The sequence below is a fragment of the Haliotis rubra genome, unplaced genomic scaffold (genome assembly GCF_003918875.1).
Source record: "Haliotis rubra isolate DU_JTF1 unplaced genomic scaffold, ASM391887v1 Scf7, whole genome shotgun sequence".
NCBI lineage: Eukaryota > Metazoa > Mollusca > Gastropoda > Lepetellida > Haliotidae > Haliotis > Haliotis rubra.
Window position 1 is genome coordinate 2,996,029 of NW_025767412.1, and position 18,102 is coordinate 3,014,130.

Here is an 18,102-nt window from a genome sequence, read left to right on the forward strand (position 1 = left end):
ACTCCTAGTCAAGCTTCAGAAGACCAGATAAGGTCTCGTTTTGCATTTTCAGGATATAGCATAATCCACATAATGTAAATTAGGACTCAGTTGTCATAGATATACATGTAGCCATTACTGATCCTACCCTTGTACAAACAGCAATGTGCATGCAAAAGAGACAAACTATTGCTTAACAAACCAAGTTCCGGACCTCGAAGCATGAAGAGACCAGATTCAGATTATTGAGCAGTATATTTCCGCTCCCCTGACCTTTTCCAACCCTTACCTAAAAGTATCTGTTTTCCTTAAGACCTTTGAGATAATCCTTAGGTTTTCTGATTATGAGCTTTGGTCTCTTCAGTATGGCCAATGAAAAATACTGGTAGGTAAAAATTTGACAACGCTGTCCCATCAGTTGTCTCGACTACTTTTGCCGCTTCTAATGTGTGAGCACTGCTTATGATAAACATAGATGTGGCTTCTATTTATGAGCATATTTATTTGTTTTTAAATGATGGGAATGATATCTGCTTGGTCTTGTTGACTGGTTGTTTTATGAACAACTTATGTGTGATGGAAGTTCATTTTGTATAAGATGTCAGTGAGCATTTGTCATTATAAATAAATGAGAACAAATAGGTTTGTTGCTTGTTCTTTCTTCTTGTGTACTTTGGAGCATGCGGCGTCGGTCGTCTCAGACGCCGCATATCTTTGATGAAGAGGCTCATCACTTAGGCGTCTCAAAAGCCTATGTTCTTGGGTTCAAATCCTGGCACACCTGATTGTTTCTTGGTTTGTCACTTCCACACCATGCTCCTAGGTTTCACTAAGTTGTACGACTATGCTTGTCATAAGAGGCGACTAACAGGATCGGGTGGTCAGGCTCGCTGACTTGGTTGACACATGGCATCGGTTCCCAATTACGCAGATCGATGCTCATGCTGTTGATCACTGGATTGTCTGGTCCAGCCTCAATTATTTACAGACCGCCGCCATATAGCTGGAATATTGCTGAGTGCAGCGTAAAACTAAACTCACTCACTCACTCACTAAGCTGTAAACATCAATCATGTCCACCACCACCACGATATTGCAGGAATACTGCGAAAAGCCATCCTCTCTGCTGTCTTCCACATCAGGCCATGCTATGTGTGAGATGATGTTGAAGTGTAGAATGGAGGTTGATGATGATTTGAGAATTTAAAGTGCGCTTTCGGACATAATGCATATTTCACTCACGGAGATGGAAGAAGCCAAGCTGTTTTCTGCCTATTGGATCAAATTTAGCTCACCAGTGTTATCAGCATACTGCTCCAGGATACCTGCTTCAGTTACTGGCAAAGACACCATTTAGTGTCGTACAATCTGGCAACCAACTTCCTCTTACTGTCTCAAAGAGAAACCTGAAATCTTCTGGTCAAAGAACCTGGAGCTGAGTTTCTCGGGAGCCTTCTGCCACTCATTCAATACTATCTTCTTTTGACACTTTCAAGAAACAGCCAAAGACCTTTCTGTTCATCAACTACTTCTGTGTATAACACATCCGTGAAGGTCTGGGTTAGAATCAGCCTTCAGTAACCCATGCTTGTCTTAAGAGGTAAGTAACGGGATCGGGTGGTCAGGCTCGCTGACTTGGTTGACACGTGTCATCGGTTCCCAATTGCACATATCGATGCTCATGCTGTTGATCACTGGATTGTCTGGTCCGAACTCGATTATTTACAGACCACCACCATATAGCTGGAATATTGCTGAGTGCGGTGTAAAACTAAACTCACTCACTCACTCTGTCTATAACACAACTGCTGTAGCAGCCCACTGCACTTTTGCTTGGGTACATGAGTGAGTTTGTTTTACGCTGCACTCAGCAATGTTCCAGCTACATGGCAGCGGTCTGTAAATAATCTCAATAGTGGAAAACTTGTAAACCTGCATCACTTCAGACTTTAAACCCATATCAAGTAGACACACCATGACAAAACTGGAATACTGGAATACTGCACTAAAACCCCAGCTTGCTCACTATCCATGTGGCCAGGTATCTCAGTGGGCTGGCACTATAAAATTGGCTTAAGGCCAGGCATGTTCTGGTACCAGAGCTACTTGTAGACCACTAGTTTGAGTTTAGTTTTACGCCGCACTCAGCAATATTCCAGCTATATGGCGGTGTAGACCACTAAGATGATACCTCACTCATACACAATATTCAATCTTTGGCTAAAATGTATTACATCCTCTCAAGAAAACACAAAAGTACAATGAATAAGGAATGTTGTTTTATTAATTAATATTTTAATGACATTTCTTTCATTTTCCAAGAAAATAATATGGAAAATCCCTATACAAAATTACCAGTCCCTAAGTAAACAAACAATATATATATCTACAACCCAATTTTTAGCAAGGAATTACTGTAAAACAAATTCAAAAATTAATTGGCAATGTTCAATGTTCATTTTATTTTTCATGACACCACACCAAGTGGGCAGCCTCAAAGCCTCAATTCTCATGGGAGTTTCCTGAAGAATGCAAGAAAATGTCTTAATTGAGCAATAACACTAGTTTAAATGTGAAATACCCAAGTTGATTTGATGTGTTGGTGACATTAAGTCAGATCAACCAGCATATTTCCATCCCACTGAGCCTTACTTGACTTAATGGTACTTTAATATATCATATTTTATTTGAATGCTCTGAATCTTTACCAATTGACAAATTGCTTCTATGCTACATTTCAAAGCGGCATCTCCAATCAGCCCCAGGGTATGAATAAAGGGTTAAGTTTCACCTGTAATGCTATGGGGCAGTTTAAATGCCAGTTAAGAACAGAGTACAATAGGCACACAGGCAGAGAGTAACCAGTTGGCTGATCGCTTTCATATATATGACCAGTATGTCTGGCTTTTATGCTTGGCTGGGTTGTTCTTACTGTACTGTCTCTAATATATGTTCCAACTACAGGCAGTGAAATATATTTTTAAAAGCACAAATAGTGGTACAGTCAAACACTGTTGTGGTGAACTTTTAAGTGTTGAGCATACAGTTGTCTTGAAGAAAAGGCTTGGTCCTGCATTGGGTAGTGTCTAAACTTGGATAACTTTACTTAGGCCTTTTCAACCTCGACACTACAGTGTTCGACTATTTGAAACCAGGATCAAAACTTGATGCCAAATTTTATTATTTTAATAATTCAAATATCCTTTACTTCAGTTTGTTTAATGTTGCCTGCATCTTTGCAGTGATTTGTCAGCCTATAGATAATCAAATATTTACCAAACAAATTAGTGATTAATATTCTGAGCTTCACAGGTTGCTGGGGCTGTATTCTAATTTAGACACCATGTTATTCTCTAGCAACAATTCTAATGGCTCAAACATGCCTCCATTACTCAGAACCCCTTTCAAAATTTGAGAATCAAACAGCATTTGGATGGAGGCAAGGGTTTAAGAGGTTTGTGATATAGTATTTGAATCTGGAGATGACCCCACCCCTTAAAAAAACACTTTAAACACGACAAGGATCTCTGACTTTTTTAGTTACTGTCAAACACATATTTGATCATTTTTGATCTTATGGGTCTGCACCTTACACAGATTGCCTTACAACACAGATCATATAAATCTACAAATTTCACACAAATGGTACATTAAAGACTGATACTAAGGACACAATAAATCACTTAAGATTACACAAAAAATATATCTTCTTGTAAAAAACACAAGATAATGAAATGCCAACAAAATATATTTCATGACTTCATTTTATCTCAGTATGGAACAGTAATTTTCATGGCAGAGAAGCTCTCTCATTTGGTGCTTTATAACTAGTTCCAACTGTCACATGGCTCTGCTACTGTCTAGCCTGGAGGAGCTTGTACTGGTACATTTACGGTATGGGCACTCGATTGGTCGAGGCCAATACACACCTGTGATGGATGTAAGGCTAAACTGGGAGAGCAATTTCGGGAATCCCTGTTGTAAACAGGGGTCAGATGCCGTGAGCGGGTGGCTGAATTATTGCTGTTATGCACGTCAAAAACATGTGCACAATATCACCACTTCTGAACTTTGACAAACCAGGTGATGTTTCAAGACGTGCCATTCTTTGTAAAGGACATTTCCTCACTTGGTTGTGTTGGCCCGTCATAGGCACATATAATTAAGTACGAATTCGAGAAATTCTTACCCAATTAGTCGACACTGATACCTCAGAGATACCAAGTGAGCAGACAAACTATCAAAATACAATCTAACGTCTTCTTTTCTTTTCGGGTCTGTCCCGAAGCTTGTGTGTAATGGATCATGAAACAAGTATTTTGTCGCGCTACCACCCCAATAGAGAGGTGATTCACAGTCTTTAGCATTAACCCATAGGTCAGGTGACTTTGGTGATCAAACGTAAGGTTACGTTTGATTGTCTCGCAATGATAAGCCTATATGTTACTTAACAGCATTTAAAACAGGCACTTAACACAGCTGTTTGTTTGAGGAGTTGGGAGAACAAGCCTGTAGTCATGTTTCTACATTAGCCACTTCGGTGAAGTGCATAAGTTGTTGCTGTAGATATGTGGCAGACAATGTCACATGTGACCTATGGGGACACACACTGAAGCGTTATAAAGAGTCGAATTGAGACCATTGACCCCCTCCCTGCGGGATTTGGACTCCTGGTGTGATGCCCACCAGTGTCGGTCCCTGTCAATGTTTGCGTCGTAAAGATAGATCCCCCACCTGTGATGGTCGTCTTTGTCCGGCACGGCACCATGAGCACGCCTGAAACACACAATCACGTGTAAACAACCTGTCACATGTCTCACTTAGCCCGTGTGTCAATTGTTACTGATTAAGTCAGCTGATACAATGTGACTGATCTGTACTACATCTTGATATCAAGTAATATCTAACCACCGCTGAGATCATATCACACATTTGTATTGAGAGAAAAATGGCACCCGGGAATAAATACCATTAAACCATGGTTGATAAAGGCCTATCAGCTGACAAACAAGAGTGCGTATTATTTGTTATGATACTGTCTAGACCTCCTCTGGAGAAAGAATAGTAGCTATGCTAGGTTCTATCCTTCTGCTCGTCATAGTGAGTAAGTTAATTCATTTAAAAAAAATAACAGTTTCAATAAAATACTTCAAACACCAATACCAGAGCTATACATATATTTATTTATCTGTTTAATGCCATACTCAGCAATATTCCAGCTAGGATGGTATGTAAACAATCACCTCTGGACTAGACAATGCAGTGAAACTTATTGGGTAATCAAGAGTCAGTCAAAACATTACAGTTTGAGATTTTTAACTTTTTAAAATCTAATTTCTATATTGTTAAATATTCATTTAACATAATATTATAAATGTAGTCTGTAGTACAAGCAGAGAGAGAAGTTCCATAGGGTATGGATGTTCAAGACTATGCTGATAAAAGTATGTTAAGCACAGGTTCAAAAGTAGGATCCTGGCTGCTACTGGATGCAGATTTCTGGCGATATAGTATTCTGTGTGACCATTTGCATGTCCTGGTAATTATGTTTGTGGATGTGTTTTGGATTTTCTGAAAATGCATCAGAAGATCTTGTTAAATGCCATTGGAGTTTTGAGTTTAGTTTTACGTCGCACTCAGCAATATTCCAGCTATATGGCGGAAATACAACTGGAGAACGCTGCAGGGCTAAATCCTAGACAGAACAAGGACTGGGATCAGGGTCTTAGCTGTATCTGTTGTTTTTAGGTAATGATTGTTTCCAATGGAGTGCTTGACTCTCCATGCTGCTACATGACACAGTAGAGAATGAGTAAGTGGGTATGATTTTATGCCATTTGTACGGGGACATATCATGACGGGGACACCATAACTTACACATTGTACCCATGTGGGGAATCAAACCCAGGTCTTTGGTGTGATGAGCGATTGTTTTAACCACTAGGTAACCCCACCGCACATCACAGTAGAAAAGAATTACATGTTAGAATCATCACCTGTTACTATCTTAAAGGTAACCTCCCAAAACTTGTACAGCCATATCTAAGACAGCTTAAAAAAAAACATTTCTGGTTCAGTGCACAACAAATCCTCAAGCTGATACCTATCTCTTATGGATCAGTCCAGTAGAATCAATTAGACAAGACGTTATGTTAATTCAGCATATTTATTATAAGTTCAACAGAGATAAAAAATAAATAATAAATAATAAATATGGTATGTTGATCATGTCCATTCTTGGCATATTAAGTAGCATTCCACCTAAGAATCATGCAGAAGTGGAGAAGTCCAAAAGTTCATATTCACTTGAAATTTTGTCATTCTTTTTATTTGGCCTTGTAAAATGTCATGTCACTCAGAAATGTTTCTGTTCTCAATATTTTTCATTAATTAGCTGTTAATTAAAATTCTACAAAATTGACCCAGAATCGCATGTGAAAATGTAGGAAAATACTATTTTTCAGATGACAATATTGTTAAAACCATTCAGGATTCTTTTACTTTGTATTGAAAAAATACATGTAACTTTCACTTCAGTTATATGTTTGAAGAGTTGATGAGTCCATAGCAACGGTTGTCAAGGTAACGGGTATTCGAACCCTTTAGTTGGTTGTTTGGTAAGTTGCTTAGTAAGTTTAGTTAATAAGTTAAATAAATAATTAAACAAATAAATAAATACATAAATCTAAAAGTATAACATACACTAACCCTACTCAGACAAACAGCACTCGGCCATATATTGACTATAAAACATTCTCACTACTTATTTCAATCCGAAGATCACATACATGCATACATCATATATTCACAAGAACATATTCACAAGGCGGGTACACCCATGTACAGAGCAAAGGCAAGGAAGGATCTACAATACACACTTGAGTGAGGATACCACGGAATACAGATATTTATAAAATAGGACAATCATACAGCTCCATGACATTTCATCTATGTGTTCAGTAACCGGTATTTCACCCCCCAGAAAAGAGAGACAGCATTTAATCTTCTGGCAGTAATTCTATTTGTACAGATACACTGACATGAAAAAGATCTAAAAGTTTGGAAAAGAACTGATTCCTGTTGTACATATAATGTCCACAATGTAGAATTATACAGCAGTCATAGTCATTACATTTTGAAAATTTTGCTTGAGAATTAATGTGCACAAAATCATCCAGGTGATGAAGGAGTAAGCATACACTCCGAAATGTCGATTTATTCACAATAATGAAGTTGACATCCAAAAATCCAGCTTTTCTTATGCATTCCACTTCTAAATGTCCTTCAAAGATTTGAGTTTACACATTCTTTACAGTTTCAATTGTTTTATTTATTTACAAGCTAGGTCTACTCAGCAGGGAACACTAATTAGGACTGTTCCATTTCAGCCATGGGTGTTGTCTTAATTAAAAGACCTTGTACAGGCTCTGGACTGTATCAATCATCACACCCTCTTATCTTGTTAAACTTACACTAATCAACTACGTGCTGATCAGGAGTAAAACTATCCATCACCTCATCAGTGGAATACTATGATTCAAGACATGGTGGTGGATGATCTTGCCAAAACAGTTTGTATATAAGATAAAGCACGACATAAAATACTGATCTCTGAGGTGATGTTGGTTTGTTGGTTAACACCACACTCAGCAATATTCCAGTTACTAGTATATGGCATTGTTCTGTAAATAATCAAGTCTGGACCAGACAACCTAGTGATCAAGAGCATGAGCATCAATCTACACAATTGGGATATGATGACATGTGTCAAGCAAGTCAGCGAACCCAACCATCCGATCCCATTAGTCGCTACAGCAAGCACGATTGCTGAAAACCAATTCTTCATTGGTTGATCCTTGAGCTACACTGCCATTTACATGCATGACTTCATTAATGATTACAGAATCATACAAATCACAATGAATACAAAACAATCAAAATCCGGGTGGTTTACAATCCAAGGGTTTTGCCTGCTTTAGCACACAGTCATAGAAAGATATTTTTTACTCTAAATGTAATCTAGTAAACATTCACAATTCATCAGAAAACACAAGCAATCACCAAGGGTTTTGCCTGCTTTAGCACACAGTCATAGAAAGATATTTTTTACTCTAAATGTATTCTAGTAAACATTCACAATTCACCAGAAAACACAAGTAATGAAATGGAACATCCTTCTGGAATTTTAGCTCAGTTCATCAATTTTCAATCTGATCAAGCACCTGTAAGAAACATGTTATTTATCTGCTCAAACACCTCTCCAGCAGTCCAATAATAAAATATTTGGAATAAGTTGTCTGATACAGTACATACTAGGGCACCTTGGGAGGTTGTTCTGTCCTACACATTATGACAGATTTATTCAACTAGATAGTGTATGTCTTCCCTGAGTGGCTCCATGTCAGAAGAGGAGTAATGGTGTATATAAATCTTCCCATCACCAACACAGACACACATTCAGGCACTGTCTCAGAGACACATTGGCCAGGTACTCCAACAGAAGGGAACACTGTATAGTCTACTTATGTATGTAACAGGGCAAGTATGGATGAGAAAGTGTGCAATGTTCAGTTTAAGAATATGTTGTGAATAGAAACGTGTGAGGTAAAGGTTGTGATGACCAGGTTTGGATGGGTGTTGCTGTGAAACGTTTGTGTGCAGATGTCGATAGATGGGTAGGAGGGTGTGGGTATGTACAATGGAAGGCAAATAGATGCAGGTGGTCTAATGAGTGGAAGAGTCAACCATATGGGTGTTGCGAGGGTGGGGTCAGTGGAGACCTTGGTGGGAGAAGGGAGGTCCTGGTCTTGCTTGGAAGGGGATGTAGAGAGGGTGGGGTGGAGGAAGAGCTTGATGGGGGTGGGGTGGGGTGGAAGAAGAAGATGGCTTGGTGGGGTGAAGGTAGAAGAAGAGAGCTGGGTGGGGTGGTGGAGGTGGTGAACTTGGTGGGAGGGTAGAATAGATGAGGAGAGCTTGGTGAGGTGGGGTAGAGGAAGAGAGCTTGGTGAGGTGGGGTAGAGGAAGAGAGCTTGGTGGGGGTGGGGTGAAAAGAGCTTGGGGATGGGGTAGAAAAGGAGAGCTTGGTAGGGTGAGGGTAGTAGAGGAATGCTTGGCGGGGCAGGCTAAAGGGTGGGAGAGTTTGGTGGAGTAGAGGGAGAGGAGAGCTTGGTGGGGTGGGGGTAGAGGAAAAGAGCTTGGCAGGGTGGGGTGGAAGAGGAGAAATTGGTGGGGTGGGGTGGAGGAAGCTTGGTGAGAGGAGAGAGCTTGGTGGGGTGGGGGTAGCTTGGTGGGGTGGGATAGAGGATGACAGCTTGATGGGGTGGGGTGGGATAGAGGATGAGAGCTTGATGTGGTAGGGGTACAGGAGGAGACCTTGGTAGGGGTGAGAGGTAGAGGAAAGTTTGGTGGGGGTGGGGTAGAGAGAGCTTGGTGGGGAAGGTAGAGTAGAGTAGAACTTGGTGGGGTGGGGGGGAGGAGGAGAGCTTGGTTGGGGTGGGGGTAGAGGAGGCTGGGGTGGGGTAGAGGGGGTAGAGGAGTGGGGTGGGGGGTAGAAGAGGAGAGCTTGGTTGGGGGTAGAGAGGAGAGCTTGGTGGGGGTGGGGGTAGAGGAGAGAGCTTGGTGGGGTGGAGGTGGAGGAGAGCTTGGTGGGGTGGGGGTAGAGAGGAGAACTTGGTGGGGTGGGGGGAGAGAGCTTGGTGGGGAGGGTAGAAAAGGAGCTTGGTGGGGGTGGGGGTAGAGACAGCTTGGTGGGGGGGGGGAGATATAGGGTAGAAAAGGAGCTTGGTGGGGGTAGAGGAGGACAGCTTGGTGGGGTGGGGGAGGAGAGCTTGGTGGGGATAGGGTAGAAAAGGAAAGCTTGGTGGGGGTAGAGGAGGAGAGCTTGGTGGGGGTGGGGTAAAGGAAAATGTGGGGGAGGGTAGGGTAGAGTAGATGAAGAGAGCATGATTGGGTGGGGTAGAGGGGAAGAACTGACAGGCAACAGCTTGTGGGGGAGGGACTAGGGGAGAGCTTTGTGTGTTTGGTGGGGCACCGGCAAGAGAGAGAGTATGGTGTGTGCTGGATCCAGTTTCAAACATAGTGGGACAGGGCAGAGGAAAGAAGGCTGTTACAGTGGGAAAGTGGAAAGCTGAATGTTGTCAATGGCTGGAGTAGAGTGGATAGGAGAGGTGGATCAAGGTGGGGAAAAGTGGGAAAGATGGGCAAACAGATCTAACTGGGATATGGTGAGTGAGTGAGTGAGTGAGTGAGTGAGTGAGTGAGTGAGTGAGAGTGAGTGAGTGAGTGAGTGAGTGAGTGAGTGAGTGAGTGAGTGAGTGAGTGAGTGAGTGAGTGAGTGATAGGGGATCTGAGAGACTTGGAATCTCTGCAACCGCTCAGGAGGTCTTTTGCCACTATCTCACTCCTTTGAGCAATATTCTAGCAACTTCACAGTGGGGGATACCAGAAATGGCTACACACATTGTTGAACCAGTGAGTGTACGTGAGGGTTAGACACAGGACATAAACAAGGAGCTGAAGTGATATACACAGGGCTGAGCGAAGGATCACTTTGTTGGGTCAAGGGAGAGACCAGAAACTGCTCACATGGAATGTTTGGCATTTAAATTAAAAGACAGGTATAAGTAGTGTGACCAAACATAGGCATGTGGATAAAATGTCCTATACATTCACTCATTGTCCAGAATACCTGTTGAAAAACACTGCAACTCTACACTTGCTTGCCAACACTCATGATTAAAAAAATAAATCTAAATTGCTATCAGGCATTTTTTAAAACATTTTCATTATGTTTGCTGAACTATTAACCACTTGAAAAGCGTCAAGTCCAAATTCCAAGTGCCACAATACAGTTAGACAAGAAGTTAAGTGTTACAATATATTCTGGAAACCTGGAAGATGTTGCAGCTCATCACCATAGTTACACAAATCATCCAGTTATCTTGTAGCACCTTTCAAGAGTTCTTAAAGAGTCAAGAGAGAGCGAAGATTGCTCCCAAGGGGGGAAACAAAGTGGAGGACCCTACACCCTTGAGTACTATTTGCTGATTGGCAAAAGACCTCCTGAACAGTTGCAGAGATTCCAAGTCCCCCAGATCCCCTATACTAATTTATTGTGTTTATATCTCTAGGTATGTGAAGCACCACAACAATGCTCCACTGTCTAGGTTAGAAGTAGTTTATGATACAACACTGACAGAATCAAAGAATGGGGATAGGCTGGGCAAACATCAATTCAACCAATTGGTGCCAAGGATGTCAGTAGGAGGTGTTCCAAGTGATATGAGCACTTATACCATGACACTGATTTGATTTATACTACTCATGGAGATTATCCTTGTATCCCACTACAAAAATTATGACATAAATATTAGTTTTTAAAAAGAAAACACGTTGTAAATGTTGCCACACAAGTGCATTATACTATATATTTAATAATAAATATATAATAATAATTTAATGAAATAAATAAGTCACAAATGAAACTATTTCGGAGTTGTCCAACAAAACTCAGAAGAACCCCATTCCAAAATGTAGGTATTTTTCATTTATCTTTAACTACTGAACATAAAAGAAAACAGGTACGGCACACCTATATAACATAAGTATACATATTCATCGGAACTGTTTTCACCATAGGCCATGAGTTGGGGCTCACATACATTCCTTTGATGTTGGAGACAATATTGGACATAGAATTGCAAGTGATTCCATGACATTTGGTTGGATAACAAATAAATCCATTTTGCATTCAGACTTCCATAAAGCGAAAAGTAATAGGCCACACCCACTGGTTGACTACTGTTTCTTGAGTGGGAGGCTCAAGTGGCATTATTACACTCAACAATGTCAATAATTTTGTATCGTTATCAAATGTTTTTGTCTGCAATGTTATCGATTTAATACCCAGACTCTGAGGTTATTATTGTTGTTTTATTTATTCATGTGTATATACACACTTGTGCACACCACTTCCACTTTGCAGCCTCTACAAGTTCTGAAATAGATCAAAGGGGAAGGAATATCCAAATAACCAGTGGGCAACACAGTCTGTAAGTTCTAATTGTAGGTGTTTCCAGAAGTGTTAGAAGTACCTTTGCTAGTTATACAAATGGCGAAAACATAATAACATCCCAAGTGTTAAATATACAAGTTGACTCGTGAAGATCCGAGTTAGAACTGGTCTTCGGCAAACCATGCTTGTCATAAGAGGCGAGTAACAGGATCGGGTGGTCAGACTCGCTGACTTGGTTGACACATATCATCGTTTCCCAGTTGTGTAGATCGATGCTCAAGCTGTTGATCACTGGATTGTCTGGTCCAGACTTGATTATTTACAGACCGCCACCATATAATGTCTTTCAGTGGCATTTAGAAGTTGTACATAGATGTCGAAGATATTTTTATGGATTAAACTTCTATTTTATTTCCCTCACACCACCATGTAGCTGGAGTATTGCTGAGTGTGGTATTAAACAACAACTATACCAAACCAAAAATACAAGTTACGCTCCAATTGCTGATGACAAATTGACATCCGAAGTCGCCTTGACATTGACAAAAATGTGTTGTTTCAACCAACTGTCCATGTTATAATCCACTAGTAAGAGCACAGTTTGGTCAGCTGTTGGGAAAATCGCACATATCATCTAATTCCTAGAATAAACCATAATCATTGTTACTGATATTTATGCATTAAACCTGTGAAGGTCCGGGTTAGAATGAACCTTCAGTAACCCATGCTTGTCGTAAGAGGCGACTAACGGGATCGGGTGGTCAGGTTCACTGGCTTGGTTGAAACATGTCATCGGTTCCCAATTGCGCAGATCGATGCTCATGCTGTTGATCACTAGATTGTCTAGTCCAGACTCGATTATTTACAGACCGCCGCCATATAGCTGGAATATTGCTGAGTGCGGCGTAAAACTAAACTCACTCACTCACCTATGCATCAAATATGCTGCACCACACCACTCAAGTCATTTTTATGAAATACTTCAAAGAACCTATTCCCTGACAACTGCGTTTACACACAAGATCAACAGTCTGTTTGCTTTGCTTCACATGGCTAAGGGATGAATGTACCCTATGCATAGTAGCATAACATTTGAAAAATGTGCATTTATGTCTCAATTTGGAAACATTAAGGTGGAAAGGATTCCCAGAATTTACCACTTTTCCCGACGCATCCCAATAATCTGTATATCCTGTTTGTTATACATCGTATACGGAAGCCCTAGCGATGTTATTTCAAATGAAAATGTCAACCGAATGAAAACGTGTTAATTTGCAGGGAATGTATTTAAGTCATTACGTTATGTGCATACAGATTGTACAAAAGCCTCAAATAAAAACTGAGAAACTTAATGGCAATAATGTCCAAAAAGAAGATTAGCCGTATCGTAGAAAAACACTGCCAACAATGTTGTAGACTTGGAAGCCAGTTCAAAATAGAATCTAGTTAAATAACTGTTAGAAAATGTTAATTGAAAGAATGTGTCAATTGACGTTAAGCGGGGTGGTTTGGTTAGGTGCGAAGAGTCAATACCGCCCACACTCGTGTTCCCCGACAAACATGAATTGTGGGAAATTACATATACCGGCAGTACACCAATCCTGCAAATCCACATTCGCCAAGTCTAGTGTCATTCTGACCGGGCCGGAGCGTAGTGGTTATACACTGGATACAACTGGATCAGCGATATGTCATATCGTAGTGGCATTTGGTAGATGAAAGATAAATGATATATAAATATATATTAAAGCATGTATCTATGCAGAATATACTAATCATACTAGTATTTAATTGAGAACTTTCTTGTCTCAAAGTTATATGAGGTGGTGGTGCAAGAGCACTGGGAGGAGACCCTGGTGTGGCTGGGTAACTGTGTGGTGAGTGAGTTTTAGTCTTACGCAGAGTTTAGCAATATTCCAGCAATATCACGGTAGTGGGACATCAGGAATGGGCTTCACTCATTGTACCCATGTGGGGAATTGAACCCGGGTCTTCGGTGTGACAAGCAAACACTTTAACCACTAGGCTATCCCATTGCCCCCTGTAACTGTATGGGGGTTGGGTGGAGTTGAGGGGTGGACCTTGGAGAAAGCTTTCTTTATGTAAGCATGGTGGGGATGGGAGGAGTTGGAGCTTTGTGTGGCTGGTGGGTGGACCTGGTGGAGAGCTTTGTGGTTGTGTGGTTAGTGTGATAGGAACCAGAGACAGCTCTGTGGGGAGGATCCTGGAAAGATGGGGTCATGGGTGTTACTGTGAGTGAGTGAGTGAGTGAGTGGGGTTGGCTGTCCATGAGTGAGTGAGTAAGCGAGCGAGCGGCTAGCGATCGAGCTTGGCTGTCTGTCAGCTACAGTGTGCCAAATTTTACACATAACATTGTCAACTCGTTACAAGCCATAATATTAATGCAGCTATGACTTGAATATGCTGTGAATGATGTCTAGAATTACTCATTACTGTGTCATATGGCAACATGTTGTTGTATCTGCATATCAGCATTACATATCCCACTATCTGAATGACAAACTGGAGACTGAGGGCTTAATTGATTAATCTATAAAAAAGCATGTTCAGTTAGTGAAATGCTCTATGTTAAATGTTACTCTCTACTTCAATGGAAATCATGTTATTAAAATGAAAAAGTGTTGATTTGGTGTTTTTAACAGAATACCAGCATGTGTAAATTCAAAAAAAAAATAGTCATGATCAATCATGCATATCACACCTATCATAGTCTTAAACACATAAAGAAAATTAACAAGTTTTCTTGTTCAATGCCAAACGAAGCAACATTTCACCGATTCCATGCATCAAAAACTTAGCTGAAACATTCCAACCAATGTTTAAAACACTACAGAAATATTGCTGCAACAAATCTGAAATAAAGTTGTATCAAATGATCAAAACATGTCAGTTACTGTGGTTAATTTCCTTGAGCTTAGAATAATAGTAATGTGACCAGTCAAGAACCATTGTTCATGTAAGTCTAGTAATGTGCGTAAACTGTCTAGTAATGTGACCAGTCAAGAACCATTGTTCATGTATGTAAACTGTCTAGTAATGTGACCAGTCAAGAACCATTGTTCATGTACGTAAACTGTCTAGTCGCTTCAACAACCACTGTCCATGTATGTAAACTGTCTAGTCGCTCCAACAACCACTGTCCATGTATGTAAACTGTCTAGTCGCTTCAACAACCACTGTCCATGTATGTAAACTGTCTAGTCGCTCCAACAACCACTGTCCATGTATGTAAACTGTGTCGCTTCAACAACTGTCTAGTCCAACAACCATTGTTCATGTATGTAAACTGTCTAGTCAACAACAACCACTGTCCATGTATGTAAACTGTCTAGTCGCGCTCCAACAACCACTGTCCATGTATGTAAAACTGTCTAGTAGTCTCCAACAACCACTGTTCATGTATGTAAACTGTCTAGTCGTGAACCAGTCAACAACCACTGTCCATGTATGTAAACTGTCTAGTCGCTCCAACAACCACTGTCCATGTATGTAAACTGTCTAGTCGGCTCCAACAACCACTGTCCATGTATGTAAACTGTCTAGTCGCTCCAACAACCACTGTCCATGTATGTAAACTGTCTAGTCGCTTCAACAACCACTGTCCATGTATGTAAACTGTCTAGTCGCGTCCAACAACCACTGTCCATGTATGTAAACTGTCTAGTCGCTTCAACAACCACTGTCCATGTATGTAAACTGTCTAGTCGCTTCAACAACCACTGTCCATGTATGTAAACTGTCTAGTCGCTTCAACAACTGTCTGTAGTAAACTGTCTAGTCGCTTCAACAACCACTGTCCATGTATGTAAACTGTCTAGTCGCTTCAACAACCACTGTCCATGTATGTAAACTGTCTAGTCGCTTCAACAACCACTGTCCATGTATGTAAACTGTCTAGTCAACAATAACTGTCCATGTATGTAAACTGTCTAAACAAACCACTGTCCATGTATGTAAACTGTCTAGTTGCTTCCAACAACCACTGTCCATGTCCATGTAAAACTGTCTAGTTGCTTCAACAACCACTGTCCATGTATGTAAACTGTCTAGTCGCTGTCAACAACCACTGTCCATGTATGTAAACTGTCTAGTCGCTTCAACAACAACCACTGTCCATGTCTATGTAAAACTGTCCATAGTAAACTGTCTAGTCGCTTCAACAACCACTGTCCATGTATGTAAACTGTCTAGTCCCTTCAACAACCACTGTCCATGTATGTAAACTGTCTAGTCCCTTCAACAACCACTGTCCATGTATGTAAACTGTCTAGTCGCTTCAACAACCACTGTCCATGTATGTAAACTGTCTAGCCGTCCAACAACCACTGTCCATGTATGTAAACTGTCTAGTCCCTTCAACAACCACTGTCCATGTATGTAAACTGTCTAGTGGCTTCAAAACCACTGTCCATGTATGTAAACTGTCTAGTCGCTTCAAAAACCACTGTCTATGTATGTAAACTGTGACGGTTGTTTTTGTGCAAAGAATTCGTTGTCTCACGTTCAGACTGAAAGAGTTGGTTGGAATTCTGGATGGGACTCCACAGTGAAGAGCTCCACACCCTGTAGTTTACTGAGAAACCTATGCTACTTTTGACCACTTTCTAAAAGGCATTGTGTATTCATATGAAAAAGAGAGGAAGTAAGATGGAGAAGTGAAAAACATGTATTTTTACAAGTATGTCTGAATGTGTAGCTTTGATCTTGTTTTACCCAAGAAATATACATATCCTTATGTTCTGAAATCTGGTCACAGACGTGTCCAAACAGAATTTCTGCCCATGTGTTACTATCAGGCAAGGTCTGATCTGGGGTCCTAGTTGGGTAAAATAGTCCTTTGCTGAAAAGGACTGTGACTTTGTATGAGGTTGGTGACAGTGGGTGGAACACAGTGTCCCGGATTGTTAACAAGTAACAAAGGCATCTATATGTTACACATTACATAACAGTGTCATTATAACATGGTTGTTCCCTAGGCCCAAGCTGGTAACCACAAACATTTCCCTTGTATCTGGAGTCTCAATATAGTTATGGAATAATGAACAGTACTATTACACAGCTGAAAAAAGAATCTACAAATAGCATTCATAACAGCCTGTGTCCCAGTGACTTATAATACACTCACCATTCCAAACTATTATGATGGAAATACGAAGATGTGAAGCGATTATGAAGAACTTCAAAAGCCTGCAATATATACTGTATTGCAAATGGAATAATGATGATATACAACATGTACACATGCATTAACGTTACACACAACCTAGCCTTTCAATGGAGCTGAATTATCTACTGTTAACACTCACTTGAAAGGTGTTGGGTTTACAATGGTCAACTATGTAAAGCGTCAACTATACAGCTAATGGCAACATTGTTGTAAAATAGAAGCAGTTATAACCCTATCATATATCATAACAATCCATTGATTCCATGTGGTCCTTCCAATGATGTGCATGGCTTCTCGTTGGGTTGTTCCTTAACCCCTAGTAAACTAAGTGGGAGTGTCTCAGTCACTGCCACAGTTCTATATTACCCCAACATACTTTGTTGGTGACCTTTAGTTCAAACTCAATGGTACAGTCTTCTGAACAGCATGGGACCACTGTGCACCACAGACGCCCGATGCAAGTGAAATATCAAGGGCTGTTGAAATGTTGTTTAGCAATAAACAAGCTGTTTCATAGACATTAACATAATTTGTGTATACAGCTTTTAGGCTTTGTATGTCTTTGCTTTCAGCAATATTACGACAGAGGACAGCAGAACTGGGCTTTACACATTGTATCCAAGTGATTATAGGGTTTTAGTGTGACAAGTGAAATGAGGTTATGAAAGAAGTACATATAGCAAAGCATGGAGACAACAAATATTATTAGATGATCCAAAACAAAAAGGAAGCAGTAATATTAACACTTTAACCGATTTCTTCAAGAATTACTCTTGATGCACAAGTACTAAGTCAGGTAATGAAGGGAGTACCAACACATCAGCCTATAGTTGTGGGTTCAAATCTTCATTCGCCCTAATGATGTTTCCAGGTACCATGCTTGAAGGTTTAACCCACATGGTAAACAACTAACACCTACATT

General features: G+C 40.5%; 1 protein-coding gene across 4 annotated transcripts in view; it reads right to left on the reverse strand.

Annotated features, from left to right (window-relative positions):
* Positions 1-2,241: 2,241 nt before the first annotated feature.
* LOC124258723 (cysteine-rich DPF motif domain-containing protein 1-like) overlaps positions 2,242-18,102 on the reverse strand; it is a 59,502-nt gene continuing 43,641 nt past the window's right edge. For 2 of the 4 annotated variants that reach the window (XM_046692801.1, XM_046692802.1), the window contains one exon: positions 2,242-4,755. In XM_046692801.1, the coding sequence (XP_046548757.1) occupies positions 4,681-4,755 (75 nt within the window). In that variant the 3' untranslated portion in view covers positions 2,242-4,680. Of the gene's footprint in view, positions 4,756-13,971; positions 14,217-18,102 lie in introns of those variants that run through there. The other 2 variants (XM_046692803.1, XM_046692804.1) reach the window with 2 other exon arrangements.